The sequence below is a fragment of the Cydia strobilella genome, chromosome Z, assembly GCF_947568885.1.
Source record: "Cydia strobilella chromosome Z, ilCydStro3.1, whole genome shotgun sequence".
NCBI classification, from domain to species: Eukaryota; Metazoa; Arthropoda; class Insecta; order Lepidoptera; family Tortricidae; genus Cydia; species Cydia strobilella.
Genome location: NC_086068.1, coordinates 39,161,001 through 39,181,075, shown reverse-complemented (window position 1 = coordinate 39,181,075; position 20,075 = coordinate 39,161,001). Strand labels below are relative to the sequence as shown.

Here is a 20,075-nt window from a genome sequence, read left to right as displayed (position 1 = left end):
TCTTTCCGTTTATCTGATCATTTTTTTGAAAAAAGGCTTACTAAATTAGTAATGATTTTTTTTCTGATGGACGTTTAGGTAAACGCGTGTAAAGCACTGATTTTGATGCTCTTATTATTTGTAAATTTCGTAAAGTTTGGACTGCTAAAAATGGTAAATTTTTATTACACATATTCTGTACTTTAGGTTTATCAGATTACATTGTTGTTATATGACTTAGAGTTCGAGGAAATGAAAGTTAAACGAATTCAATTTTCTCCAGAAATGACCTCAAAACAAGTGACAATTTCTCCGAAAATCTACTTATTTTCGACGTAGATTGCATACTCAAATAATCTGCAATGTTTACTTAAACTGTTGCTGTACTTCATTTTATTTAAATTGCAGCTTTTATTATCTGACGATTTTTTAAAAACTTCCCCTTTTACTGGTATATTTTTTAATCATTTAATCCAGATAACATTGATCCATAATTAAAACATACAAAACATTTGCAATAAAAAAAAAATAAGATTAAGTATAAAAGATAGATCCACTAAAATTAAATTGACTAAGCATTTGATAATTGAATGATAAAATATAAAAGATCATAACACCGGTGACACGCGCTCGCGGCCTCAGTCCCGCGCGGGAGCTGGTAGAGGCAGGACGTTTGTTGATCGGCTCCGCACGTTGCATCGACGACGACGAAGTTATTTATCATTGTGTGCGTCGCTCGCCGTGTAAAAAGTTATATTTGTTTGCGTGTTTGGCTGTACTGTGTGCGTGTAAACTGCGACCAGAAACTTTAATCCTTGGGTTGTAAGTACTTGTTTATTAACCGCCTTCAAAAAAAAGAAGGTTCTCAGTTTGACCCGTATGTTTGTATGTATATGTATGTATGTATGTTTGTTCGCGATTATCTCGCATTTGGCTGAACCGATTTTGATGCGGTTTTTAGAAAAGTGTTTGTTACATTCTGGAGAAGGTTTTAGTATACATAGAGCTGAGCTGATGCTGAACCCTGGCTGTACCTAGTGGAACGCAGGTTTAGTGCAACATAGGCACACGCTGTTTTGGTCTTCCGACACGTCTTGATGAGCAATTAGGAGAGCAGTACCCAAGATGGAGCTGATGCTGAACCCTGGCTGTACCTAGTGGAAATCAGGTTTCGTGCAACATAGGCACACGCTGTTTTGGTTATTCGACACGTCTTGATGAGCAATTAGGAGAGCAGTACCCAAGATGGAGCTGATGCTGAACCCTGGCTGTACTGTACCTAGTGGAACGCAGGTTTGGTGCAACATAGGCACACGCTGTTTTGGTCTTCCGACACGTCTTGATGAGCAATTAGGAGAGCGGTACCCAAGATGGAGCTGATGCTGAACCCTGGCTGTACCTAGTGGAACTCAGGTTTCGTGCAACATAGGCACACGCTGTTTTGGTCCTCCGACACGTCTTGATGAACACTTGGGAGAGCAGTACCCAAGATAGCCTGGCTGTACCTAGTGGAACTCAGGTTTCGTGCAACATAGGCACACGCTGTTTTGGTCTTCCGACACGTCTTGATGAGCAATTAGGAGAGCGGTACCCAAGATGGAGCTGATGCTGAACCCTGGCTGTACCTAGTGGAACTCAGGTTTCGTGCAACATAGGCACACGCTGTTTTGGTCCTCCGACACGTCTTGATGAACACTTGGGAGAGCAGTACCCAAGATAGCCTGGCTGTACCTAGTGGAACTCAGGTTTGGTGCAATATAGGCACACGCTGTTTTGGTCTTCTGACACGTCTTGATGAGCAAATGGGAGAGCAGTACCCAAGATAGAGCTGATGATGAACCCTGACTGTACTTAGTGGAACTCAGGTTCATTTATTGTTATCAGAACTTCCACCCCCTTTTAACCCCCAGTACCTACTGCATGTTAAACGTGTGGTAGCTCTGGTCAGGTGCCTGCTTCATCTGGCAGCCCTCCAGGTGTTCCAGGTCTTGAAGAACTCAACCTGCCTACAGCATACTCTACCAACTTCAGATAAAGAGTTTTACCCCTGATCCGATGCGTCCAGCAGCACTCCAGGTGTTCCAGGTGTTGAGCTGTCTCCGTCATACACTATCCACAACACGTTGAGCGAGTGTTACCCACCCTTTGCTCTTGACCCTTTGCACTCAGCAGCACTCCAGGTGTTCCAGATCTGGAGCTTTTTTCATCATACACTACCAGCGGCACGTTGAGCGAGTGTTACCCGTTACCCCTGACCCTTTGTACCCAGCAGCACTCCAGGTGTTCCAGGTCTGGAGCTTTCCCTATCATACACTACCAGCAGCACGTTGAGCGAGTGTTACCCCTGACTCTTTGCACCCAGAAGCATTCCAGGTGTTCCAGGTCTTGAGCTGTATCTATCGTACACTACACACTACCAGCGGCATGTTGAGCGAGTGTTACCCCTGACCCTTTGCACCCAGCAGCACTTCAGGTGTTCCAGGTCTTGAGTTTTCCCCATCATACTCTACCAGCGGCACGTTGAGCGAGTGTTACCCCTAACCCTTTGCACCCAGAAGCACTTCAGGTGTTCCAGGTCTTGAGCAGTATTCATCGTACAACCAACAACACGTTGAGCGAGTGTTAGAAGAGCGGAGAAGAGCGAATGACTTTGGAAATAAAAATTATTATACACCCTTCCCAACAATTAACACTATCTCCATAATATCAAATTCCATCCAAATCGGTTTTATTGGATCCCATACAAATTTCCATTACCCCCCCCCCCCCCCCCCCCGTTTCTGGCCTATCCTATGTCCTTCCCCAGGACTCAAACTATGTCCATACCTCATTTCATCTTAATCGGTTCAGCGGTTATTGATTCCCCATACAAAGTTCCACCCCCTTAAAGGGTGAGTTCTTGAATAAAAAGTATTCTATGTCCTTCCCCGGGACTCAAACTATCTGTATACCAAATTTCAACAAAAGGCTAGTTTCCCCTCTGGGTTGGAACGTTGGAAAGTCAGATGGCAGTCGCTTTTGTAAAAACTAGTGCCTGCGCCAATTCTCGGGATTAGTTGCCAAGCGGACCCCAGCAGACTTCCATGAGCCGTGGCAAAAAGGCTGGGATAACGCGAGTAAGATGATTATATATATAAATATAAGATATTTCCTTAGTGCAAATCATTATCATCATGCTATATAATTTGTATGTATTATATGAATACATAGGTAAATTGTTAAGAGTAATAAACGATTATATCAAATTTACCGAAAGTTTTATTTTAACCTAATTAAAGTTATAAAGTGACGCATAATGTTGCGAAAGTATCAATATTGTTTAGGCGGTCGCGTTATTTCAAGCAGCGGCCGGCGTTCGGTTACTGTTAGGGCTTCCAAAATTACGGAAATATCAAATACGTTATTGGTAACGGATTTTTTTTTAAATTACGTAATTCCGTAATTACGGAATTTTTCCCATCTTAGTTAAAATTGCTATATTTTCAGTAGTATCAATGAAAACAACAACTTTTCAGACATTATTAAAGTTTTATTATAATTGCAAACATAAATGGAAATTAAAATCAACAATTATTTGAACAACTTCAATTTTATTTGTTTATTGGCGTTTCTCCTGAAAATGAGCCCTCATGAAAGATAGAGCGTCTAAAGATTTATCAGCTAAGGAGCTTCGCAGCTTATTGCAAAAATAGCCGGCAGAAGAAAAAGCTCGTTCAGCTTCAACACTCGTCGGCTGTATTGTTAATAAATAATTGTACGCGGCTTTAAGATAGACTTCGCGTCCACCGCCAGTACTATCATAAATACACATTTCGACTCTTATAATCGAGTCTAAGTCTCTGTTGGCAGTCGAAACATTTTTGCTAGCTGTTGTAGCCTTGTGTAGCTCTTTATCGAGTTCTTGTGCGAAGGTTAAATTTTCTTGTCCATTATCGCTAGTTGTGGTTGCAGTATTTGCAGTTTCAATGTAGGCTGGTTGCTGCAAACGGCGCCTTAGACTCTCTTCTGCTTTTTTAAACTGCACTCTATCAAGTAACTCTTCAATGAATGTTTTTATTTCATCTGACGACGGTTTTTCGAATGTATCTGAAGCTGCAGTAGTAAAAAAGTCTTCATTGTTATGCAAATATTGCAAAACCCCGGATGCAATGGTTCGTCTTTCTTTGATTCTTTGTCTGAGAGATGAAGCTAGTCGTCCACTGAGTTCATTTGATTGTAGATCTAATTTATTAAGCATAAAACGTAATGCAGCGTCCGCTGTTACTAAATTAGCATCACGACGACACAATGATAGTACCGTCGTCTTAATCAGATCCAAACTATTATGAATGTTTTGAAGATCTTCAATTTCTATTTCCGTAAACTTAACATTCGACTTCAAATCCAGTAATGCTTTCATTACACATGTTTTTAATTTAAGGAATCTGCCAATCATATCTGATAAACTATTCCATCTAGTTTTACAGTCTAGTATAAGAGCCAGGCTCTTGCCACACTCTTCTAAAGAGTATTTTTGCAATAAGTCATTTTTCAAGGGCGACTTATGAAAAGATTTCACTACACCTCTAACTTTTTTGATCAGATCTTTATATAAAAATTGTGGTTCTGGAAACCTGGGCTCTTCTATAGAGAATCCATCTTCAGCTACTTCATCCTCTGCGTCAGTATCACTGTCTTCTGGTGCGAAGTCCGATTGATTTGGTTCTGGTTGAACTTGTGGAGTTTTCTGATTTTTATATAGAACATCAATTACCGCAAGCTGTATGCCGTGGGCAAAGCAAAGTTGATGGTGACCGGTAAAAATCTTGCCCATTTTAATCATCACGCTGGCTCCATCAGTTGTAAATGAAATTATGTCACTTTCGAGACCGAGACCAAACGCACTCAAATGTTGTTTTAATAATTGGATACCAACCTCTGCTGGCATTGAACCCTGGATTCTCACCAATCCCAAATTGTTGTACTTCCCAAGGCCTAAGTCTTTATGGTGGATATTGACGTTTAAGTATCTTCTATTTCGAGTGGAGCTCCATTCATCGAAGGTCGCAGTGAATCTTTGATTTTGAGATTTCATTTCCTTAAAGTTTCTTATTAATCCAGTTTTTATTTGATCACTCGTATTTAAAACAATCTTTGCTATAGTGGTAGGTGATTTTGGTCAATCATATCCAGACTGTTTGAACAGATAGCTTAAATCCTCAGACGTACAGAATTTGCTGAAGGGAATGCCGTCCAAAGCTGCCATTCTGGTAACACGAGCTTCCATTGTTAAATCACACGAATAGTAATCTTTTATTGTTTGTTTACTTTTTTTCGCTGCAGGTTCATTCTCAGTTTCGTGGACTTGATGCTGTGTATCCCGACTACAGAATGGATCTACCATTTGATTACCGTGTCTAGAACGCATGTGCGTATGTAAGGCTGCAGTGGAACCACCAGTAGTTTTTAATATTTTTTGACAATGTTTGCATTGGACACTTTGTCCGTTATCTTCCCTTAGGAAATGTTCCCAAATTGCTGATTGCGTTCGTTTCTTTAAAAATTCCTTGTATACTGCCTGCTTTGGCGATGACCTGAAAAATAAAATAAACAAACAATAATAATTCAGTTTTCATAAAATCTTGTACTGCATTGTACATTCTAAAATGAACTTGCAAGAATTCACCGCCTTTTAACTTTCATTTGGAAAGCGAACCATAATATGTAAAGAGTAAGGACATGTCATTTTAGCGGAATATGCATTAGTGCATTACCCCTATAATAAGAGATAATAAGAAAAAATAAAGTAAACATTAAAGGTGTCCGTCATGTTACTCATGTCATAATTTTTTCATAACATATGTTACATATGTATATACATAAATAGTTACATACTACATGTCCAAGACCAAATACGTAATCGTGCTTGTCAGTTATCACACAAAAAGGCAATGTAGTATTTACTTTTTAAATTTTTTACAACAGATAAATTTAAAGATAATAGGCAATGATTATCTTAAAATATTCATAGGTATAAAATGCCTAAATAATTCTTATTGTATTGGCTATTTAAAATACTTACATGGTTTAGTTTGTACTGTAATCGGATTCGACTCGCCGCACCAAGAGCACACACACACACATAAGAGAATATCACTTAAAACTTGTTCAATGTTCAGGTACCGTTGCTTATTATTGACTAGTTTCACTACCACTATTCACAGTTTAAGTAATTAATAGCAATGCACAAATATACAGACATGAACATTTTAGTTTGTAATAATAGTGTCCCGGATGACTGCCGATTGACAACTACTTCTATTTCAAATATCATACCCGAACATCTTCGAACGCAATCAGGGATTCCCCATCCCCAATAAGGGACTTTCTTTTTTGACTCTTTGTACTCTGTAGACAATATTGATCTTTATTTCTTGTGTGAAAAAACGTATAATTCTAGTCTAAGGCCTAAGCCTAACAGGGAATTACCGAGTCCTCGCAACGCAACTGATTAAAGTAGGCCCAAGACGGGGAAGTCCCGTGCCCGCTAGTGTCGATTATGTTTAAAGTGCATTGAGTGGGCGTGTTTTAGCAAAAAAATACTAAAAATGTACAACGGAACGTATGTGATACTGAAAGTAAAAAATAACGTAATTACGGATTTCAAAATTTTAATTACGTATTTATGAGAAGCTTAAAAATCATCCGTAATTCCGTTATTACGTAATTACGGAATGGAAGCCCTAGTTACTGTGTAAAAGTCGTATCTTCGCGCGTTTTCAAATCGACTACGGGCTCTTAAGTCTGAACAGATTTGAATTACGAGGTGTCAACCCTAGACTTTTTTTAACACTATGCATTTTGTTACTGATTTCAGATCAGGTACAAGTACGAGTGTAAATGAGTGCCGAAGAAATGTCCAGTTAGAGAATCTGCATCATGCGCTACGTAAACATATTATTCTCCGTGCAGTTTACCAAGGAGGCTATGTTTGGGGACATATTATAGCCGCTCAGCAACAGGTTATTGGGAGCCCATATGGACAAGCCTACCTGAGGCAGCTGCTGCTTGTTTAGAGCTTATTCGTTGCCGCTGCAAAACAAAATGCGCAGAGAGGTGCAACTGCGTTAAAAAAAATGCACTGACATATTTATGTGCATGTAGTGGCAATTGCGAACAATGTTGGAGAGCCGGCAGTAAAGTTTCGAACCAACGTGATACCGCGATGAGATGCACAATGGTTTCCCATAAAAGTGATGCTAAGTCCGAATTTGATAGTCTGCCACGGCGGAACTGGCCGAAAGTACAAAAAAGATAGCCACTTCCGGTGCGAAAAAGGGGGGGGTCATTTAACCCATCTGATACTGCAATAATAGCTATGGCATCAGTTAGAAATTTACTGGTAGATACAGAAAAGCGAAATCTGCCAGTATGATTCCTGCCGGAAGTGCTTGGCATACGCTCTCAAAGGTGACCATCGGGACCCCTAAATTAACCCATCTGATACCAGCATGAAACCAATTCCAGTCGGTAGATGTGAACCTTCTACTCAGGAATATATAAGTCTGCCAGGGCGTTTTCAGCCGAAACACCTTGACATACGAGATTTTGTGGCGCAACATCCGTGGTACCCGTATTTCGGAATTGTACATATTACGGACATTTCAAATACTGCAGGCTTATTAATTTATTACTCTATGCTTATATTTGTATATTATTACGTTATTAATAACATATATTTCAAATTTATTAATATACACAATATACTTTGGGCATTAATTTAATACCTGCTTACGGCTCTGTACTTCTTTGTTTGCCTTATAAAGGTGCTAACAAATTAGCTACCGATATCTTTACAGTTGATAGTACTCGGCTCCTGAAGTATATGTAAGTATGAAACATTATAGGTTTTATGATGTTATTTTAAGAAAATTGGAAAACAAATTTGCTTTGTAAAAAATGTAATGAGATAATTAAATGAGACCTCATTGAACAGATTCTAAAACCTCTTTTAAATATAAAACGTAACTGGCCACTTCACGTTGATAAATCAAATGACACGTTGACAATGACATTTAAGACAAACAAGCAGTTAAATACATGATGATTATTTTTTAGATATAATTATAGTTTATTTATTTTGTTCGGTAAATAAAATAAAAATTATGAGAAAATTTCTTAATTTCTGTTAAAAGTTAATTGTTCTAGTGTAAAGTACCATCTCGTAAAATTTCTGTAGCTAATTTGTTAGCACCTTATATATAAATAATAAAATAATTTTAAATTACAATATCTTTTATTTACCAAAATGAACAAAATTATTATTATTACATACTTATTGTAAACGGGTGTGAAAAGACAGGATTTTCAACGTCAAGGACGATTTTTACCAATAATCCAAATATGAATTTTTTTACATGCAGATACGTCTGCGAGCGATACTCCAAATTTTATATTAATCTTGCCGGAAGTGTAACTTTTTCAATTTTTTCCTTTAATATAAAATTTGGAGTATCGCTCGCAGACGTATCTGCATGTTAAAAAATTGATTTTAGTATGGGTTAGCACATTGTTACTGGTGAATTCTCAATGCAACTTGAGACTCCGGTGCCGTTAAAAAAGATGTAATCGTCTTACGGTAGATGTCGCTTTACGCCACCCCAAAGGCGTGTATACATAAGGGAAGGAATGGAAAGATTTGCAAGGTTCTGGTAGGCTTCCGTAGCTCAATTGGTTAAGAGCAACGCACGGATTGCGGAGGTTGCGGGTTCAAATCTTGCCGGAAGTGTAACTTTTTCAATTTTTTCCTTTAATATAAAATCCAAATATGAGCATTTTACATCATTTTTAGGGTTCCGTACCCAAAGGGTAAAGACGGGACCCTATTACTAAGACTCCGCTGTCCGTCTGTCCGTCCGTTCCGTCTGTCACCAGGCTGTATCTCATGAACCGTGATAGCTAGACAGTTGAAATTTTCACAGATGATGTATTTCTGTTGTTATTTATAAATATTGGGAGTATTATGGGTACTAGGCGAGGATATACATACATACTTATATAGATAAATATATACTTAAATACATAGATAACAACATAGATGACTCAGGAATAAATATATGTTTTCATCACACAAATATATGCCCTTATCGGAATTCGAACCCAAGACCATCGGCTTTGCAGGCAGTAAGTAGGCCAGACCGGTCGTCAATAGATTAGTTATCTCAATTTGTAGTGTTATAAAACAACACCCTGAATGTTAAACTACGTCATTTTTGCGTCTACGTCAAGAAATGTAGGGGAGAGGTGGGAATGACGGTATACTAAATGTTTCAAGTCCAATAAAACTGAAAATGCTATTCTTTTTAAATTTTTGTTATTTTTATATTTATCTTTGGTAATCAGTCTTTCATAATCAACACTTACTAGGAACTCTCTAGTTAGATAATTAAATTAAAAATAAATTAAAATGGCCAAAAGTGCCTACTCTCCATCTTGCCCCCCAGGTATGGTAAGATGGGGACCCCTACCGGACAAGATAAGAATGATTCATAGAAATATTATATTTAGGGCCTAAACAAAACTTCAATTTTTGGATATTGGGTCCATCGTCTAATACCTTCTCACAAACTGTTTTACTTTTATTTCTTAAGTCGTCTGAGAGACAGAAAATGTGTTTACAGCTAACATGTACCCCATCTTCCCTTTATAACAGCATCCACCGCTTTTTTCTTGGCCTCTAACCACTCTCCTCTATTTGACTTTCTTTTATACTTTTTCACCGTTCAACAAGAGAAGAATAAATAAATTCAAATCCGCAATTCTTCATCAGTTTATCACTTTAAAACTACGGCCGTCAACCCTATCTTGCCCCATGTGCCTAATGAAATTCGAAAGTAAAAAAAAAACCGTACTTGAACCAAACAAGTCCTTAGCTGTTGGCGTGATTGCTGGGCCATAGGAATAAATTAACAGTATATATGTGCTGGTGATAATAAGGAAACAAACGCAAACCAAATAAAACACAAAAACCGGCCAAGTGCGAGTCGCGTTCCGTACCATAATACCATTACGCAAAAAACGGCAAAAAGTCATGTTTGTTGTATGGGAACCCCACTTAAATATTTATTTTATTATGTTTTTAGAATCATTTATGCATCAATTGTGCATTACAGGTAATGAATACAGGTGTTATAAACAATTAGTTATAGTTTGTTGTTATAGCGGCAACAGAAATACATCATCTGTGAAAATGTCATCTGTCTAGCTATCACGGTTGATGAGATACAGGCTGGTGACAGACGGACAGACAGACAGACAGACAGCGGAGTCTTAGTTATAGGTTCCCGTTTTTACCCTTTGGGTACGGAACCCTAGAAATAACAAGGAATATGGCAAAAACAGTTTTGTTGCAAATAAATAATTAACGACACCATTTGTCTAGCCGGTCACTGTGCGAACTGATTGCCATGATGGCGACGCATCGTCATGCACTAACGGGATTCTGATGGTTGGTCAGTCGTGTCGCCATATAAAGCCGCTACCCCGTCTTACTCGTCTTGCCCCTCTCTCCCCTACATAAGATAGTGATTAGACACACCAAATAGGTGAAAAAACGCCTCAAGCGTAAAAGAAACCACCAAAAATCATTTTATGTCGCATTTCAAACCTGATTTAGTTATGAATACTAATACCCCCTTATTCGTAAAACTTTACGAGCCTTAATTAGTTAAATTATGTTTTATCCTTTTCTTACAAATACATAAGTCAAAATGACAGACAAAGACAAACGATTCATATAGCTAATTCAATTACTATCAATCATATTAATCACATTATTTAATTTATTTTAACTTAATTTATTATAAATATATGTTATTAATAACGTAATAATATACAAATATAAGCATAGAGTAATAAATTAATAAGCCTGCAGTATTTGAAATGTCCGTAATATGTACAATTCCGAAATACGGGTACCACGGATGTTGCGCCACAAAATCTCGTATGTCAAGGTGTTTCGGCTGAAAACGCCCTGGCAGACTTATATATTCCTGAATAGAAGGTTCATATCTACCGACTGGAATTGGTTTCATGCTGGTATCAGATGGGTTAATTTAGGGGTCCCGATGGTCACCTTTAAGAGCGTATGCCAAGCACTTCCGGCAGGAATCATACTGGCAGATTTCGCTTTTCTGTATCTACCAGTAAATTTCTAACTGATGCCATAGCTATTATTGCAGTATCAGATGGGTTAAATGACCCCCCCTTTTTCGCACCGGAAGTGGCTACCTTTTTTGTACTTTCGGCCAGTTCCGCCGTGGCAGACTATCAAATTCGGACTTAGCATCACTTTTATGGGAAACCATTGTGCATCTCATCGCGGTATCACGTTGGTTCGAAACTTTACTGCCGGCTCTTCTATGTTATTTCAACCCGCATTTTTTGTCAATCATCTAACTATGTTAATTTTATCACATCCATACTAATCCATACTAATATTTTAAATGCGAAAGTGTGTCTTTCTGTCTGTCTGTTACCTCTTCACGCTTAAACCGCTGAACCGATTTACTTGAAATTCAGTGTAGAGATAGTTTGAGTCTCGGGGAAGGACATAGGATAGTTTTTATCTCAGAACTCACCCCTTAAGGGGGTGAAAAGCGGGGTGGAAGTTTATATGGGGAATCAATAAAAAGGAGATTGGATAAAAGTCGCGGGCAATAGCTAGTATTATATATGCGAAAGTGTGTCTGTCTGTTACCTCTTCAGGCTTAAACCGCTGGACTGATTTAGTTGAAATTTGATATAGAGATAGTTTTTGTCCCGGGGAAGGACACAAGGTGGTTTTTATATCAGAAATTATCCATTAAGGGGGTGAAAAGGGAGTTGGAAGTTTGTATAACGGGGAGTGCTCCGAGGAATTGTTCGGATTAATCCCTGCCGCTTCTTTTCGCCATCGCCCTACGCGACAACATTACCATCCTCACCACTTAGATGGTTGGCAGTCCTCAACTGTGCGTTTCTGTAGAAACTTCCTGCCTCGCACAGCTAAACTGTGGAATGAACTGTCGCCTGCGGTATTTCCGGACCGATATGACCTTCAAACCTTCAAGAAAAGAGCGTATTCCCATCTTAAAGGCCGGCAACGCACTTACAACCCCTCTGGTGTTGCGGGTGTCCATGGGCGGCGGTAATCGCTTACCATCGGGTGATCCGTCTGCTCGTTTGCCTCCTATTTTATAAAAAAAAAAACGGTTCATGAGATACAGCCTGGTGACAGACGGACAGACAGACAGACAAACAGCGAAGTCTTAGTAATAGGGTCCCGTTTTAACCCTTTGGGTACGGAACCCTAAAAGCGGGATATATATGTACCAGAGTCGTTAACTTTAATTCTATTGTCCACAGAAGTGACCTTTATAACATTGAAACCTTTCGCGTTTTGAACACATATTAAATCACATTTACAACCGGGTCTACGACCACGACCAGTGAAACCTGTGTCGAAACGTCGGTAAATAAAGGTAACAAAATAAATTCGCGATAGACCCGGCCCGTGTTGCATAATAAACTACAACTAATATTACAAGCGGAACTGCTTTTCTAATGTTACTTATTAGAAAAGGAGTTCCGCTTGTAATACTAGTTGTAAATGTAATTTAGAAGTGACCTTTTCCTAAAACGTATTTGACCCGAGTATAAAAACTTGGTTTTTTGCAAATCACATTTATTTATCATTACAATAATGGAATTATGACAAATTGACGTGATAAAACATCAAAAGTAAATACATCTTCATTTTAAGTGTAGCTGTCATAGTTAAATATGAACATTACAAATTGTTAATGAATTAAAACAAAACCAACCTCTAGCCGCCCAGAGGGCTATAAAAAGGTCTCATTAGTCTCATTACATTCAAAACTGCATTTGTCTTGGCAAGTTATGATGGCCGGGCGGGGCGGCTAGAGGCTTCCAGTAACACCGGTTTCCGACATATCCGAAGGGAGGAGCCCAAGCGATATCTTAGTGTACAAATTATTCTGCCATTTTTTGCGGGGGGGAACGTGAACACAGTCGTACTTCTCACTCACTACATGCAATATCCAATATGTAATGACGACACAAATGCATAGAAAATGACACACGTCAAAGACAAATCTTGCACACCTCGATCTCTTTTTGCTTACGGACGAGTCACAACACGCACCGCCATAGGTACAGTCGCCATCAGATATATCGGAGCGCCCGAGGTGCTCACAAATATCTGAACACGCCTCTATTGTCAAGGCGTTAGAGTGCGTGTTCAGATATTTTTGAGCACCTCGGCCGCTCCGATATATCTGATGGCGACTGTACAGTTGTACTTATATGCTTCGGTAGAGGGGAAATAGTACGAATGCCGTCTACCTTCCCGGTGTTGCTCGGAGGCTAGAGGTAGAAATCCGTAAAATGATGATGATCTCTACAAAACTAAAAAAGTCATAATTATTCTGGTTGCATTTCTATTTGTCCAGATAATGTGAGGTGATGGATGGCTTTTGTTTATATTATGCGTTGTTAACGACTGCAGGCACTAGATGATGTTTCATATTTTAATAATGATAAGTAATACATTTAAACGAGTACATAATGTTTACACTTCTTAATTAAAATAATGTAAGACCAAAAATCGTGGACAATGTAAATGCAACTAAAATAACTTAGTTGGTAATATAAAAGGTAGTGTTAAGGTAACATTAGACAGTAAAGAGTGGCAGGTCACATGAAGGTGATCTTGGTGCGCACCTGGTTGACCTGCCACACGTTCAGATTCTCGTACTCCTCGATGCACGCATCCACCTGCAACGCGAGACCCCTGGGTTAGCTAACATATACTATATACACACACTACATTACTTTACTACTCCTATGTTTCCATATTCATTTCCCCTGAAATTAATTTCGGGATAATAAGTATGCTAAATGTGTCGTTTTCAAGCGAAAGGTCCCACTTTGTCGCTTGCTATAAGGTCGCTTTGACAGGTTATTCGTAAAAAGATACAAGCAAATCTCGTCCTTATGGTATAACAACAGTGGACCTTTCACTAGACTTTGACACATGTTAATTTTAGTTATAAGCAAAGAGTAGAAGAAGTAAGTTTCAAGAAAGAATCGTGCCTCAAACTTGACAGCAAGCAGTGAAGTGGAGTAGGTTGTTGTTGCACGGCCTCGTAGTTCAGGTTGTCAATACTTCACGTTTTAAATCATATGGCGCCGTATAGAGTGTCATCTACATCTCGGCTGTCAGTCTGGGGCACAACTTTCTTAGACAATTTTTACATCTCTGACTCATAGGTTAACTGATAGATATGCTTAAAGGAATGAGTCATAAGATCGATTTTGTACGAATATTATCTTATAATTTATCTCCCTCTCGTTCTGTTAGTGTTTTACAGATGTAGTGATCCTTCCCCATCGTATTTTCTCGGAATCGTTCTTATTTGTCATGTTACTTCAGTCAACGTCAGTTCGTGTGACTGTTAAGGGGTCAGGATGAAAATGGCAATATGATGATAGTGGTTGTAGCGGGACAAAATAGGCACCTGGTCGGGTTTGAACCCCTTGTCCACGCAGCGCTCTATGACGTCGGCGATCTTCACGGTCTGGCTGGCGCCCGCCAGGTCGCGCACCACCGCGAAGATGCGGTCCGTCGAGCTGATACCCCTGCACACACACAAACATTACACTGTGAACAGTCCAAATATCCTCCTTGAACTTGCTGTCTGTTGTCACCTATTACCGCACTAGTGAGCAGTGCGGTAACAGCTTGTGTCTCTATAATGCTTGCAATGCATAGATCTAGTTAGTATATTTTAGATGCGACCTACCGCGTGCGCCCGTAAGGGATAGACATAGATGACGTCATAAACGTGGTGATACCATATTGGTAAAAATTACCCTAATATTTGATATCAGGTTGGGGCGATTACCCTGGAGGCGAAGTTAGCTTGTTTGACGGTATTAAAAAATTGTTAAATAAAATGTCAATGGGCCGTTCTTTTTAGGCGTATGAACAATGAAATACCTCCTATAATTCGCGCAGGTGGTACAAAACTAAACATGTTTAGTAAATAAAACGTAAAATAAAATGTATTATGGGTTTTAATTTAAAGAAATCACAAATCGCAATCACACTAATTAATGTACACCACATTTAATCTTCACATTTGTTTTTTGTTATTTGTTGTCAAAATTACCCATAAAATTATGATATTTTCATGATTGTTATGCAGCTAATTTAAGAAGAAGTTTAAAAATGACTGATCTCAGACTCCTACCTACCTACGTAATTTGGGCGGATAATTTTACAAATATTTTTTTGTTAATTTGCGTAAATAATTGTGATATTTTTATTGAAATCGTTTGATTCTACATTGCTTTGAGTGTAACGCAATTTTACGATGTTATTCTCACATATTGCGTTAAGAGGAAGGTGTAAAATACAGTACTTACGTGTGAAAGGTTATGATCTCATATTTTTGCTCAGAGCGGCTATTACAGCCGATTACAGAACAATTCACCATTATTTTATCAAAGTTCAAGCATTCAAATCGCTAACCATTACTATATTTCATAAGAGAAAGCACAATTTCATACAAAACAACAATAATTAAACAAGCAACGAACAAACATGACATGTCACGTACTTATTTGTTTGCCACAACCTCGGTTGTGGCAGCGGTGGAAAAGTGAAACTATGACAAGGACAAACAATAACAGCGCTTTCTCTGCTACTCCTACTGAAAGATACATAAGACTGTCCCGTTCGGTCATTTTCCCCCACCCTTCATGACCGATCCAGTTATACTAGATTCATGTTGCAATGCAACTCGTATAAAGTCCGCGGTACTGATCGCGCGCAGTACCTGATTGACGTACCACCGTCCACAGCGTTACTGATAATTTGTAAACCTAGGTTATTACATAACAGACAGGTTTAATAGCTAGTTTCCCACTTCGTCTGTCTCTCAAACATCGCAGGTTGCTAGGCCTTAACGGAAAGTGACTGATGTTAGTCCTTATGAATTTTGTAACATTAAATGGGAGGGACGCGAACTATTATACGTACCGCCCGCTATTAAACTTACCTTTGGAAATTTTCGTCAACGTGCTGTAGTGACTGTTTAGACATCTCCACGAGGCGAATGGCTTCTGAAACATCTTCTTTTTCTACTACGTCCGACAATCTGACAACAAGACATATAGATACAGTAAGAACGCAAGACGGTTAGACGCAAAAACGAGTTAGAGTTTTGAATGATTCACGGTTAGTTTCACTAGACTTATATTGACCGGGATATAGACCGTGATTACCTTTTGTATTATTTGTGAGCTCCCGATATTTCGACGCAGTTACATGCATCATGTTCACGGGTGACTGAAGATAGCGGGTGGGCGGGTGTCAAAGTTGTGTAGACAGCGCAGCTCAGACCAACGAGTGTGAGCGCGACCGGACCAACAAGTGTGAATGCGACCGTTGGTAACGTTGAAAGTGAACGCAGCCGATGCGCAAGAATGAGGGTAGACAGAGCGCTGTCTACACAACTTTGACACCCACCCACCCGAGATGTAAAATAACTTTGCTCTCGTGTTGCACACATAATTTTTCCTCAGTAGTGAGAACATATTAAAGGTTAAAATGTATTTCGAATTACACAGAATAAACAGAAAAAAAAAGTATTATAATTTGTACGATACGATAAGATACGATACGATACGACCGTACCGTACCGTAGTATGAAGTTCATGGCCTTCACTAAATTAAAAAGTTACATTGTTTCACTCCCTGGAGTGAGGAAAGTCGCACTTTCCTCACTCCAGGGAGTGACGAAAGTAGGCTTGTTCGAGCTGCTGAGGTAAAAAAGGTAATCACGGTCTATATCCCGGTCAATATAAGTCTAGCAAAAACGAGTGTTATCTAATACCTCACAATTTTATAGATAGAGTAGGTGTTTATAAAGTTAATAAAAAATAACACAGACATTATCGTAATTAAACCATGATCCACCATCTCCCGTGGGAGTTTTGCGTGCCACCGGACTCTTTATTATTAAAACTGAGATTTTATATTTAGGTTATAGGTTTAATAAGCTTTACACCGAAATCAAAAGTCCATTTGAGGTCGAAATGCAATATTTAATAAACAGACTTTTGATTGATACGTACACGGACAGTGAATAAGTAAAGTAATACCTGAGACGGGCTAAAGCGGTGGAGAGGCGCAAGATTGCAAGCAAGTTCCTTGCAGAGGTGAAGGTGACGTCACGCGCGTTGCGTGCCTCCCGCCGCAGCTCCACGTATGACGCTGGTGATAAAACACCAATTATTGTAGGAACTGCTAATGACTTTTGGTCACAGACTAAACATACACCGCGTTTACAAGGAGTGCGAGCTAAAGGAATGTCACTAGTTAAATGCTACGTCGTGATGAGCGCAGCTGGAAGTTCAAGAGTAGCAACAGTTTTAAAACATTGTCGAAACATTTAGCGTGATCTTATTCTTTAAAAAGTTCTGCAAGGTATTTCTTTTGAAAATAACTGTAACATTGTATTCCCTTAAAAGCAGGCTCAGTTACTTTCTAAAGAACTATCTTGCACATAAAAATGAAAAATGAGTTTGTCAAAAAAAACCTCATCCAATGTCATGAATATATGTCATGATATCGCGCCTCGACGGAATGGCCATATAACTTACAGTTTAAATTTTTTTCATTTGTCATGCTCTGAAATTGGCTCATTGTTCATCTACTTTATTTATGACGTTGGTCAAAAGTGATATGTTTCACCCAGCGCCAAAATATATCATCAGAAATGAGTGCCTTTCATCCCTTGGTTATCAATCTAGTTACTAAAAGTCTCGTTTTCTTTATTTGGCATTAGATTCCAATTACTTTTCCGTAGTGATTACATATATTTAGAATATTTAGATGGTCGCAGGGTGTAATGGGTGTAATGGGTGTGGTGTGGTGTGGTGTGGTGTGGTGTGGTGTGGTGTGGTGTAATGGGTGTGGTGTGGTGTGGTGTGGTGTAATGGGTGTGGTGTGGTGTGGTGTGGTGTGGTGTGGTGTGGTGTAATGGGTGTGGTGTGGTGTGGTGTGGTGTGGTGTGGTGTGGTGTAATGGGTGTGGTGTGGTGTGGTGTGGTGTAATGGGTGTGGTGTGGTGTGGTGTGGTGTAATGGGTGTGGTGTGGTGTGGTGTGGTGTAATGGGTGTGGTGTGGTGTGGTGTGGTGTGGTGTGGTGTAGTGTAGTGTAGCGTAGTGTAGCGTAGTGTACTCACAGACGATGTAGTCGGCGAGGTGGCGCGGCACGACGGGCTGCTTGCGGCGCGCGAGCGCCACGTAGCGGCGCACGAGGCGCATGGGCAGCGCGCGCGTCTCGGCCGCCGGCTGCGCGCCGTGCTGGTGCACGTACGTGATGTGCTTGGCTAGCTCCAGGTCCTTCTCGCTGTACACGACATTCACACTAGTACTTTCATTTCACCTATTGACCATCGCTACCTGCCCACACACATACATCATACACATGTCATGTTTGTGTCATGTTACACATATGTAATTGTAAAAATAAATTTGGGCAGGTTTGACATTTCAACTTTCAGTTGCTTGTTATCCAAGCATGATTACTATGATCAAAGAGGATATAATAAAATAGAGCGGTACTGTCATAGTAGATTTTGTAACCACAGTAAATTCACTGCCATCTATCGACACACTTTAAAACTAAAAATTAAGATTTATAAAAATACGATAAAATGTATTTAAATATGGACAAAGATAGATATAACTCCGTAATAGATGGATACAGTCTAAGGAAAAAACGTGCCTCGAAAATCAAGAAAATTTGATTCTCGTTCAGAGGGCGCTACTAGCTTTGGCCTACTGTCGTATAGATGGCGTTGACGGTTTCGTTTGTTATTTAACAATTTTAACGCATATCAGTGAAAGAACATGGGTCAAAATCATAAAAATAATTAATGAAAATAAAAAGTAATAATTTATACATATTAAAATACATTTTGATCGTATTTTTATAAATCTTCATTTTTAGTTTTAAGGCGTGTCGATAGATGGCTTATTATATCCTCTTTGATATGGATAAATGATTTTTTTTATTTGCATTAATTATTTTTATGATTTTGACCCATGTTCTTTCACTGATATGCGTTAAAATTGTTAAATAACAAACGAAACCGTCAACGCCATCTATACGACAGTAGGCCAAAGCTAGCAGTGCCCTCTGATCGAGAATCAAATTTTCTAGATTTTCGAGGCACGTTTTTTCCTTAGACTGTATCCATCTATTACGGAGTTATATCTATCTTTGCTATGATGATATATATTATTGATGTATTTATCAATTATCGTAGAATTGTTTGTTTCTCCTTGCACCAACTTTAAGTGTTTCTATTTGGTCCTGTGATTGACTGGTAAAGAATGCCTTTTATCGTTTCAGTTTATCCCATCAGTTTATCGAATAAAATTTACTATGTATGTAATGAGAGCAGCCGAAACTAAATCTGATCCATCTAACGTTAATGTGCCGTGTTAAATTAGTCACAATTGTCAGAAGTGATAGGGCACAGTGACAAGGTAGATATGAGTGTGAGTGGTGGTCGTTTAACTGGGTGGGTACTAAAGTGTTAGGTTTAAGTGAACCCACCGATTAGGCTGGTCGCGGATGAGCCACAGCAGGTCGAACCGCGACAGCAGCGCGGCGGGCAGCTGGATGTTCTGCTCGACGCTGCGCTTGGGGTTGTAGCGGCCGTAGGCGGGGTTCGCGGCCGCCAGGATCGACACGCGCGCGTTCAGGCACGTCATTATACCCGCCTGCCAATCACACAACGCCAATCAATCAATACAAACAAACACTCGATCCTAGCTGTTAGCTGCACTCTAACTAATATTCCGCATGCAATATAATTGAGGGAAATTAGCTAAAATTACGGAAAAATTAATGGAAGACTTTTTTTAACTGGGATATGTACGTTATGGCCCGAAGTTATTTTTCATCAACCCTCCCCACCCCTCCCCCCTATGCGTCAAACCCCCCCCCCCCCCCCCAAACACATCCCCGCAAAGGG

The 20,075-nt window shown here is 39.4% G+C and overlaps 1 protein-coding gene across 2 annotated transcripts in view; it reads right to left on the bottom strand.

Annotated features, from left to right (window-relative positions):
• The window catches only part of LOC134754837 (DNA replication licensing factor Mcm7), a 425,513-nt gene that overhangs the window by 385,985 nt on the left and 19,453 nt on the right, over positions 1-20,075 (bottom strand). The window contains exons 11-16 of one of the 2 annotated variants that reach the window (XR_010128980.1): positions 19,655-19,821; positions 18,273-18,439; positions 17,188-17,299; positions 16,083-16,181; positions 14,538-14,658; positions 13,020-13,794 (exon numbers count right to left, since the gene is read on the bottom strand). Coding sequence is in view for 1 of the 2 variants with exons in the window: in XM_063691269.1 (XP_063547339.1) it covers positions 13,714-13,794; positions 14,538-14,658; positions 16,083-16,181; positions 17,188-17,299; positions 18,273-18,439; positions 19,655-19,821 (747 nt within the window). In the remaining variant the exon portion in view is untranslated. Of the gene's footprint in view, positions 1-12,699; positions 13,795-14,537; positions 14,659-16,082; positions 16,182-17,187; positions 17,300-18,272; positions 18,440-19,654; positions 19,822-20,075 lie in introns of those variants that run through there. The other variant, XM_063691269.1, reaches the window with a different exon arrangement.